This window comes from Chelonus insularis, unplaced genomic scaffold (assembly GCF_013357705.1).
Source record: "Chelonus insularis isolate UGA/USDA-ARS -01 unplaced genomic scaffold, ASM1335770v1 contig_129_pilon, whole genome shotgun sequence".
Lineage (NCBI taxonomy): Eukaryota > Metazoa > Arthropoda > Insecta > Hymenoptera > Braconidae > Chelonus > Chelonus insularis.
Window position 1 is genome coordinate 26,682 of NW_023276369.1, and position 12,430 is coordinate 39,111.

At 28.1% G+C, this 12,430-nt stretch overlaps 1 protein-coding gene across 1 annotated transcript in view; it reads left to right on the top strand.

Moving 5' to 3' along the window:
• LOC118070049 (cell surface A33 antigen-like) overlaps positions 1 to 12,430 on the top strand; it is a 55,825-nt gene that overhangs the window by 16,706 nt on the left and 26,689 nt on the right. The window contains exon 2 of the mRNA XM_035088467.1: positions 8,855 to 8,930. Coding sequence (XP_034944358.1) covers positions 8,855 to 8,930 — 76 coding nt within the window. The remainder of the gene's footprint in view (positions 1 to 8,854; positions 8,931 to 12,430) is intronic.

Here is a 12,430-nt window from a genome sequence, read left to right on the forward strand (position 1 = left end):
AACTTGAAACAATAAGAAAAGCAGTCTTTTATGCCAATGAATAATTTTAATCTACCAGAATGCTTTCTTTAGAATTAAGTAATGTAAAAAATAATTTTACTTCTTCAACAGAGCATTTATGGCTTTATTATTATTGTTAATCTAAAGTTTTTTTTATTTTTCATTAAGCCATTTCAATGTAAATAAAAATCAAGATCTATACGTTTATAATTATCTTAAATCGAGTACGAGAAAGTAATCAAATGTCATATAGCAGAAGTACGCAATATTTCTCGGAAGCACTGGTTAGTGCATGAAATGAGAAAGTGAGTGAATAACGCAGACTCATGAGCACGCAGTAAAGCAGTTAATATTAATATTTTACCCTATAGCGTGCGTTTCTCTTGCCTCAGACGTGACCAACTATGTCTGCGTGACGCTTAGAAACTTCTATAGCCAAAGTGGCATAAGGAGTAGAGGGTGAGAGGCATCTTGACATAACGTGTAAAATCGATATTATGATGACTAGACAAAAACTTGAAAAATCTTTGTTATTTTTTACATCTACTTTATATCCAATATTCATTAACTAACAATATAGCTGGTAAAAATAAATTATATTACAAAAAATCATTTTTTGGCGGGTTATCTTGAGTAAATAACTTTATCTGTTTAAATTTAATTAATTTTAATTTTTATGTGTATTATGCAAGTTAATATTGACTAGTTAATTTTTAATGCCATGAATATAATTAAACAAATTTAATCAATGTGAATTATGGTCAACGGTAATATTTTTTCTGTATCGGGGATTTAATAAAATTAAGTGGATACTCGAAATGGAAACATATGGCTTAGGAAAAAATTAAAGAAAAAATATATAAACAGATGATGTTTTTAAATAGGTTTTAGAGTATGCACGTGTAGTTACAATTGCTGGTGTTAATTGTTGGTCATATTTAATTATTAGGTGAGTATTGTATTCATTCTATTTAGCTTGAAAAAATGTCTTGGTGATAATTACCCATATAATATAGGTGACCCAGAGATAATTGGAATATATAGAAAAAATAATTTCTATTTTCTTTTGTTTTCACTTTATTAATTATTTCGTTTGAAATAAAAATTGTTTGAGGTCAGGACTGGAACAATTTTATATTAATTAAAGTAAAAAAAACTTATGATGGACTCGAACTTGGATCCAGTGTCTTTTTCACTTGGTTTTATATTATAGGAATCATTATGGGGTACTGGAGGTGTTCAGCTTTAAGCTATTTTGATTAAATTTGATTTCTTTTGAAACAATTTTATCCATAAACAAAGCTACCCAATGCATAGTGATATCTATTAAATGTAATACAACTCAATTAGCAATCAAATGAATGAATCTGATGCAATTCAATCATAAAAAAGATTCTGTGTTTCAACAGTTTGGATGTCTGCATATACAATAACCTTTATTCCTGTTAAAGAAATCTATAAATACATCAAAATAAAAAATAGTTTTAGCTATAAATATTTTCAATTCAATGAAAGTCAATGGCTTGATATTCAAAATTATTTCATTTTGTTGATGTGAAGTATTTTAGGACACTTTGAAAATTTTGGGTTTGTAGTATTTGTGTTAGATTGTAATCATTCTTTACATCACATGTTTTTTCTTTAACTCAGTATAATTAACGTTAAAAATATTTTCGACCACAATTCCAGTATAATTGCTTTCATGCAAATACCAATTTATTACCTCAATTACAGCTATTTATCCTTTGTTTAAAACATGTCTATCTATCGGTCTCTTTACTCCAGACAAAAAAACGGGTAAAAAAGACCTTAGTATACATTAGTCGAAGCTGTTAGTGATATATTAATCGCAAATAAGGTCAGCATTTAAATAAAACATCGAAAAATCTATGATAAATTCGATATATCTTGGAAAGGAAATTTATCTAACTACAGAGGACATTGGAATGAATAGGGGAAAAAATCAGAAAGTGTGGTGAACTTTGAACTAACGGCAGGCCAATAGGTCACGTCAGACTAAATTCTAGTAAAAAGAAAAAAGTGTATGGTCGAAGAAACAAGAGTAAAAGAACTGAAGCTGACGAGATGGCATCTAGGGTATCCAAGTACACAGAGGTAAAAGGTTGGTGAAGTAAAACGAGAATCGGCGATTCGTTCTGCTTGCAGCCCACGGTTGAAGATTTACGAATGAAATCCTGCTTTAGATACAGAACAAACCTCGACAGTACCCGCAATGCTGTGTGATACTGTAGTGATACAAGCACCGTTTATTCGTCACGACTATCACATCTGTCACTGGCTTTCTCGTCAAAATAGATCTATCAGAACAACGATATTTTCTACTCGACATTTTTTTCGTAATAAAATAAAGCTTTATCGAGAGACAACAATCATATTACACAAGATATGTCTACTGACTTTAATGACAATTCTCATATTCCTGTTACTAGTTTTAATATTTAAATTGTTTTCTCTTGACTTGACAAAACCATTTTATCAAACTTTCAAGTTAATCATAGTGCCACATTCATAAACCACCTAGTTATTTTGCTCATGACTATGACACGTGAGTGAAAAGCCTCATGACCTATCTCACTGACGTCGGTTTTGCTACTGGTCCTGGCAATTAGCTATCATAGATGCTAGAATTAGTGACAAAAGGAGAGAACCTGTTAATTAAAGCCGACAACTATTTTTTATTGAAAATATTTTTATAATCTCATTAGTCATGCTTCAAATCGTGTAATAAAAATATCATAATATTCATGTAGTTGTAGGGGAAAAAGTTAGAGTCGTTAGTGTTGAAAAAATATTTTTGAGAGCAGTAAATGGATGGAGTGTTTTAGCCAACGTAAAGAATAGTAAAACTTTCACATAAGCTTATAAAAAAACTTTTTTAACTATCTATTTTAACTATTTTTTTTTTTACTTGTATGCATAAAAGTACTGTTGCTTATGGTTTTTTTATTTAATAGTTTGTCTTTTCGCTGTTTTTTACTGTTATTTGCTGGAAATGTATATTAATATTGTAGTTAACGTGGTGAGTCAGAACGTAATTGATTTATTCTACTTTGAGAAATTCTTGAATGCAGGAAAAAGTAAAGGGATGAGTTAACTTTGATGGAAAAAAAATTTTTTCAAATTATTTCTACAATAATGATGCAATAGAAAATGGAGCTTAAAAGTGGATATTTTTTGAAATTTTTGATAATTTTAAAATAATTGTTCGATAAAAATAATTCTCATCAATCCAATACCATTCGTATCAGTTTTGCTTCATTGCGACTGTTGGTGAAATTGAAATATTCATATAATACTACAATTTCCATTTTCCAAAATATATTTTCATTATAACATTACTGTTATTGATATACAGCCTTCAATTTTATAAATTTATCAAAAATAGCTTTACTATTGTGAAGTAAATTTCATAAAAATTATTATTTTGTTTTCAATCTTGTCAAATCTCCGTACTAAATAAAATCATTCGAAATTTATTCTCGTTTATTGTTAATCTTGTTTGAAAACAAAATACAAAAGTTGAATAGCAAAGTTGCTTTTTCAAATTTATTATGCACTTTATGTAAAATAAAAATTGTATTTTAATCAAATGAATTTTTTTATGATTTTTAAAGTTGTGAAAATAATCTTTTTTGCTCTTTACCTCGTTTATTAAAAGTAAAAATCTTCAGATTGAATGAATGATTAAGTGAAACGAACTTGTCATCTTTTTTTAAAACTATTCTAGTATACCTCGTACTAAAAATAAATTAATTGAAATTTATGAAATATATTTTATTGAAATTCAATAAATTTTAACAGTCAGTTACCGATAATTATCGAATATTTGAGAGCATTAAAAACATATTTCATGTCGACAATTTTAATAGATTATAGGCTTTAATTAATAAATCTTTTATTCAATCAATTTTCTTTACTTTTTTACAGTAGATGGCTTGTGATCTCTTGATTATTCACTAATACCTATGAGTTGTGAGAAAAGGCATCTATAATAGATTAAAGCTTTCATAAACTATTACCTAAAAGGTATAAGAATAATTTTCTTGCTATTAATGTATTGCGCACAAACACATGTTGTTAAAATGCTTTTTAGAACAAAAGGTTCTTCTGTGGATAAAATATTAAATGAATACTTTTAATTAAAGTTTACTTACTATTGATCTTTTGATATATGATTTTCAATGATCCATTAACTCAAGCTTTTTAATTCGATTGAGTGAATATTAAAGTATACAAACTTCGTCCGTTATTCATTTTATTGCATCATAATAAAAATAATGATTTCTTGTTGAAAAAAAATGATTTGTTAACAGAGCTTAAAAAATGTTTCCACCGAGAACAATCTAATTGTTAAAAGCAGAACTACGAATATTTTGTAAAAAATTCATAAAAAATTATCTTTTTTTTGCTCGGTCTGTTAAATCACTGCAAATTGTAGTATTACACTTAGTGTTTTGAATTGAAACACTACAATTTACAGTGAATATGATTCATTATTTGTTGTTGATAGTAAAATGATTTAAAGAAAATAATAAATTTCAATTGAAATGTTTCACGCCTTTCGAACAAAATTATTAATGTACTAGAGTCTGAAAATAATATTAACAACCATTAAAATGATGTTCAAAAAATTTTAACTGTGAAATACATTGAAGCAACTGCATCAGAATTGGTTATTTTATTTAACCTTTTTTATTCAATAATAAATCTTACTTAATCATCATAAGTTATGGATCGCATTGACTTTAATTGAATTTATTTTATTACAAGTTTGATAGTTACTTTGTTTATTCAATGATTTATCTTTTTGTTCTATCTAAGTATTACACTAATAGCTTAGACAATTTTTAGACCTTTGAAGTACAATTATTGTACATGAAAGAAAATAAAAAATTAGCATGATCAGTTGATGTAGTTTTTATTCTAGTCTAGCATTCTATCAACCTTAAGGACATCAGCTCAACAATTAAGATTTTATATGAAACTATTGACAAATCAAAAATAATATTAAACATTATGATTGATTAACTAAATTAATCCTTTGGGATAGGTTTCCCATTTATTTCATAATTAAGCTTCGATTATCATTGACAATTATTCTATCATTCCTCATTGAAGCTGGAATATATTTTTTAGGTCTACCTTCACTGCCCAGTTAATGCATAAATAATACTCTCCGATGTGACACACTGGTGAGCAGAAGTTGCCAACGAAACTTAACTCTGGGCATAGCAATTTATTATAATTCATATTCGCTAAATTTAAATCTGATATCATTAATCTTATCAAAACTTTGAGGTAACTAATGTCAAGAATAATACACCCGAGTAGATTGAAATTTTTTTACGGCTAGAGTAAAAAGCGAATAACATTACGTGATAAATGTTAATGAAGTACGATAAATGACTGTACGTTTTCAGTGGTGGAAAAAAGTTGTATTCATGTATAAAATTTATATATACATGTACCATACATGTACATATACATAAATATACATTCCATAACTAGTTTCTGTTTATAACGACCTGCGTTGAAACCTGCGTTCTATGCATTCATATTAAATATTTAATATTGGCGCACGCAACGTTATTTCGCGAAAGTGTTTGAGAATTTTTAATAGGCGACTATGCATATCCGCCTTTCCTAGCGAACGTGAGCATCGCATCGTCCTGAGGCCCATAAAAACTTTTACTGCGTTCTTCCCTTTAATTCGTCCGCCCCAAGTGCATTTATGTACTTACCAACGGTAAAAGTTTTACATATAGATTGCAACTGACTCGTAGAGTTACAATTATAAAATAACTCTATAAATGTAGTTATTGTTTAATATATTAACTATATCAACTATTGTTGAAAGTTAAAAAATTTTTAATTTTCCGCACAATAATTTTATCAGAAAGTTTTCTAATGAAAATACTGCAAAGTATATAGTGCATGTATAGTTTTCTCATTTTCTCCTCGAAAATATCTTTTTGAGAGATAAATCCTTGTATGTTTTACTATAAAACTTTTGTTCTGCAGGTGAATCAGTACCTTTTATTGTATTCGTCTTTATTCGAGAAAAGCTCAGCTAAGTAGAAACATCTCCGACTTGTTTAGACTAGAAATAGAGAGAGAGAGAAAACTTACCTACTATGGTATTGAGGCGATCGATAATTCTACGGCATAATTTACGAGTCCTCCAGGAGTTGGAATGACTAACTTACAACGTAAATTTTGTACGTTGTATTAAGCTTTCCACGTTAAAACCTTGTCCGAATATAAAGTTTGCTTTAGTCTTATATTTAAATCTCTTTTACATAAAGTAAACTTATCGACCAACTCTTATGTATTGTTTAAGTATATCCACCATATAGTGGAGTCATTTTTAGAAAAATAAGTAGGCTTCAGGATGTTTATTAAAATCATAGGAGATGCTAGCTTACAATGAATCCCTTAAGTGGCAAAAAAAAACATAAATCGATTTTCTAGCTGGCCTATGAAGGAGGGCGTTCGTATTTGGCGTGACCATATAATAGGAGGTCGAGTGGTCATGCAATGGCTAAGGGAAGTGTTCCCCTCCGAATACTTCCTTTGTGACTCCAAGAGGGTCAAGGGTCAGGGCGACACGAGTTCGGCCTCCTAAGCTTTACTTTGAGTTGCATAAGACAAAATCAGATTAAATTTGCTACTAATAACTATAACGTGATGTGTTGTAATATTTTTTTTCAACGTAAGGTTTATTCGGAGAAGAAAAAAATAAGGAAGGTGATTGTTTAGAAGTTGAACTATGAAAAATAAACGAAGGAACATTAAAAATGATTGAATGTGTTTGGCCGAGGCTCTATTTTGAAAAAATTATGATAGATTTAATCTTGCCATTTTTTACAGTTAACTCTTAGAGTCTTGCAATCTCATTATTCTTGTTTTAATTAAAAGTTGCCTTTAAATAACAAATCTTTTTTTTCGAATAATTACTTATTTTTATATCAACTACTTGATATGAAAAGTAGTTTTTCTAATTTATTTATGGTATTTTTGATTTAAATAATTTTTTTGTAAATGAATTGAATTGCCAACAGCAAATAAAATTTTAAAATTTACTTCTTAATTGTTTGATGCATAAAAATTTGCAAATCTTTGAATCTCCTTGAAAATTTATAGTGTAGAAACAATCTTTTCATGATGGTTTTTGTTTCTCTTAATTTAATGCTTTTTCCAATTGATTATATGTAACTCGAATCTATAGATACATACTAGAAACGTTGTTTAGAACATATTTGTTTAGTTTACTGAGTGCAAACATTACTAACATCTGTAACAAACAACGTATAAATAATTTTATGTTAGATCTTTTTAGTTACGACAAATTTTTACATAATTCTTCGAAAAAATTAATAAGCAATAAAATCTAAAAAATTTTAATAGAAGATTTTTTGAAAATTGTAACTTATTCAAGTTCTACAAATGTCCTCATCATAAAAAAAATAAACTAAATCGTCGAAATTTTGTTTTAATCATCTAATGTAAATATTCATTTTCTGATTAATTATTGGAGATTTTTATCTGCAGCATAATTTAGAAAAAGTTTAAAATTATCGAATTTTAAATATTGTATTATTATTCCATTTATGATAATTGAGCTTTACTCAAAATAAGTGGGTACATTTTATATCCTTATTCATCAAAGTCTTTTTAAACCTCATTTATACCAGCACGGAATCTAAATTAAATTAAAGACTACACAAATTCCTGCTCGAGAGATTAAAAATCAATTAATCGAACCTTCTCTCGATTAGAATAGAAAAATTAAAAAACTCGTTTCCATAATTGATCGAAATTCAATGAAATCTTGTAAAAAAATATTCAAGGTTTCTCTACGCCACACTGTATTTTAGCAACAATTAAAAAATTTTTTCATCAATTTCTATTTTTGTTTCAAATATTTAAAATAATGCTTAATCAATTTGAACTCAAATTTGGACCAGAATAAATTATCAACTTCGTTTTTTACAATATTTTTTATTTATTCTAAATTGACTTATATTTGATGAAAGTTGAATTAAAACTCATCAAGTCATACTTAAAATATTTAAAAACCATCGAACGAATTTCTTTGAAAGTTTAATCAGACTTCAATCACTGCGAGACAAATCGACCAAGTAGCTATATACAAAAAGGTCAATTTATTTTTTGAAACATAATCGATAAAATTTTTATTACATACTAAATAATCTAAAATCATTGAATCGAACAATGGCTCACAAAAGGCTTCAATGCTTTCAATGACCAATTTTTTGATGCATTTCACGGTAACTTGAATCTGATTAAATTTGGATCCATTAAATTGCTTTCAGGGTATTTAAGTAAATTTTTTTACCCTCGATTTTTAAATGATAAAAAAATAATCTCACTTCTTCTACTGTAAATTAAATTGAAAACTTTTGTCACAAACATGGACAACTTTTATCAACAATATCTCTTAAAATGTTCCAATTGATTTTATTTGTTAGCTGATTTCCTGAGATGCATTTCAAAGCAATCTGATTAGATTTTGAATGAAACAATTTATCAAACCTTTCTAGTTTATTTCACAAAGTGTGAAAACGGATTTAAGACTAAAGTTAACTTTACAAGAGACCTATACTATCAAAGCTAAAACGACTCACGATTCCTTTTTTTTTTCTATTTTCTTCAATATTTATGAAGTGATGTAGAATAGTGATAGACATAAAATTCCATCATTTTGTGCTAAAAATTTGTAATATTTTACAAACGTAAAATATGTTTAGTTTACATATCTATTATTTGAGTATCTTTTAACGTGCTTTTATTTGCTATTTCTATGTTTCAGTAACCACACTAGAGTTGCACTCCGTAGACGTGCCACCATATATCTTCAGAGGTGAAAGTGCACATCTAGTTTGTAGGTGAGTTATTGAGACATAACTACGTATACTGTATCTATTCATACCAGGCATTTTGTATGTTCACACAAATCAGTACGCAAGGTATTATTTTTGCCTGTACCTACACTCCCACTTTTCCTGACTTTCCAGACAAAAATCACTCAATTATTTATATTCCAATTTACCAACTTACTGAGAATTATTACGCCTGCTATTTGGTGAACATTCTAATCCTATCAAGCGTGAAGGCAAAATTCTATTTTGTATTTTCTCTCGGAGCTTAATAATTCTATTAATATGATGTAATGGCAAAGTTGTTTCAATTTTAAATCACCAACTGTGATATACATTGTTATAAATGTGCTAAATTTCATACTACAATAATACCAGATCCATAATGTAATGGAATCAATGATTGCAACATGGCATGGCACATTTTGACTCATAAACTCTAGATCGTTCCATTCTTTGAACATTCTGTCAACGTGTTTCACGACTCACGTACGACAGGAATAACAACCCACATCGGATGTCACGCCTAATCAAGCAACTCTTTCTCTTTCTCCCTCTTGTTCTATTTATACTCACGTTACTGTTTGGATGCAAAGCGAATCGAGTATCTATTTCAATGGTGCTGGGTAAAGTAAAGGCTCTAATGCTACCGAGTATACTAAACTAAATTGAATCCTGAGCAACAGCACACGAAATAAATAAAGTAACAGTCATCATAAATTTTGTAAGAGTTGAGCCGCACGTTTAAGCTTTTTCGATTACACTTTTGCTACTACTACCACTTGCCTATATTTTAACAACCTCATAAAACGTTCCAAGGAATTCAATATTTAATTATATATTATATTTAATGCGCTCAATGTTGCGATAAATAAAGCAATCGAATTTATAAGGCTCAACTTATGTATATTTAATTTATTCATTTTACCAAAGTTTAGACGAGGATTCAGTTGACTTATAACTTCAAAATGAATTGTTTATTATATAGCCACGTTAAAATAAGGAGATGTTGACAGTGGAGCAACTTCATTTACGAAAAGATAGGTTCTTGGAGGCTGATGGTGACTTGATGAGAAACTGGGACTAGTGGTCATTTCAATCGTTATTTATATTGAGGTGTGAGTTCTAATGAGGTTTAGGTACTCGAAGAATTATTGAAGATTAAAAAATAAGGGTACACCGTATTTTTGAAGAAACAAGTCTGTATATTTGTTTGAGCATCAAATTCAAACTGACTCAAATTCATTTGTTCTAATTACATTCTCTTACTTTGTATTTATCGTCTATGTATTAAGCCATTTTATTTTCATTTCAATTTTTTGATGGAATTTTAATACAATTGATCAACTGATGGCCAAAGTCCAACTGTTGCAATTAGGACGTATCCTAATACGCAATAATTAATCAGGCTTCAATTAGGATTATTGATTTTTAGATAAGTGCTGATGAGGATCGATCCAGTTTGATGAAAAAATATTATTTAAAACTAAGTGTACGTCAGAAACATAACATATATTACGTAATATTATTTTGTAAAATAATTGCACACTGAAAGAATAACATAAGAAAGATTCCCATGGTCCCTAGTTGTTTGAGGATGCATGTCTCCATTTTTTATGCTAATTGACAAACGACTGAATTTCTTGTTAGCAACTCTTAACTGATTTGTTAAAATTTTTTCTCAAGCTATAATTTTATTCTTATTTCACAATATGATACCATAAATTTAACCCCTGATCCTCAAAATTTTATCATTTTGGTTCTTCAATATTTCCAGGCACAAAAATCTAGTCTGTGTAAAGTTATTCAAATTTATAAGATCGTTTTTATGCCTAGAAAGATTGGAGCATGATTGTTTTTATTTATAAACTTTCATTTATAAATTTACAGGAAGTTGTAAAGGACCCATTTTTATTAATCAAAAATTTCAATATATCTCTACATTAAGGACCTTTAAATCGGAATGCATCATTTTTAAAGGAATATTTCTAGGGACTTACGTGTGTTTGTTTATGAGCTTTTTTTCCTCCTAATTATTCTAAGAAAAAATGATGATGTATTGACACTGCTCGAATTTTTATTTGACGGACAATTATATAAAGATGACCCAATAAAGTTTGCAAAAATTTAATTAAAGATTGGCAGTGTTGACAATCCAATTTTCATCCAGACCTCTTTTTATTAGATTAAAACGATAATTATTATGATAGATTATTTCAATATAACTCTCATAATTTATAATTTTTTTTTAAAAATATGAGTTGATTAACTACATTATTAAACATTAAGGAGCTATGAAACTTATGTATAATGTTGAAATCGATTGTTAAAGAATTAGAAATGATCAACTCTCCTAAAATTAATTTCAAGTTATAAATCTGTACAGCTCATATCATAAAATAGTCTGACCTGAAAAAGAACGAAAGTGTAAGTTGTGTTGGAGGTCGAAATTGCACGAATCGTTGAGAAAAACAATTGTTCAAAGGTTTGTTTAGTAGTTGTACGTACGTTGTTAAAACTACATCTTATGCATGCAGTCAATGTAAAGTGATATTATTGTCTGTGTAGTAATAAAGTTATTTTTCACCGAGGCCAATTTTTCTTCTAAATTTATATTACATTCCGGAGTATATTTTCCACGCTAGTAAACATTACTACTCGATGGCTAGTAACTGAATTTTATATATGATAGTCCATTTCATTCGATTTTTCAATCTCGTTAATAATTCTGATTCATTTTTTAGTTGACTTGAGTTGAAATAATAGCCAACAACTTTTTTTTTAATCACAATATTCGGATATATCTTTCAAATTATTTGGATTGATTTCGATGGAAATCCCTATTATATTTTTTCTAATATTAATTTTCTTTTTACATTTGTTTATCTACTGATAATTATTAATGAAAAATATAGATAAAACTTCTTATAAAAGTTAACAAAGGTGAATATAATTCGTCTATTGTAATGGACATTTAGTAATAAAATCGAATGAATATAGGCTCTATGAATGAATGAATATCCTGTTTGAAAATAGCAAATGTTTCAGTTAATTCTTTAGCGAAAAAAGTTCCGGAAATGCATATTTTTCGATGCTTGAAAGGGAAATTATCTCTCAACATCATATTGAATAAATTCAAATGTCATAAAAGTTTATCATAATTTTAATTTACTTAGGGAATCGGTAATTTCACGTGAAACAAAATATCATGTGTAAAGCAATTTTGTTCAGTTATGTGAATTTTTCGAATAAATAAAAGTTTACGTTACGAATAGTACACATATGTCTGGATATTTTGACCAGTGATGCATTTTTCGATATTTTTTTACATTTGTAGCATTTAGAATTTGTTTTGTGATTTTATTTTCAAAATAAATATGAAAACTCAGTGCACTTTTGTCATGACTGTTAAAAAAATTTTTTTCATAAAACTCACTTGATATTATGTAGTAATCGAAACTGTGCATTTTTTTTATTATTTTACCATTGTAATTGTATCATTCAACGAA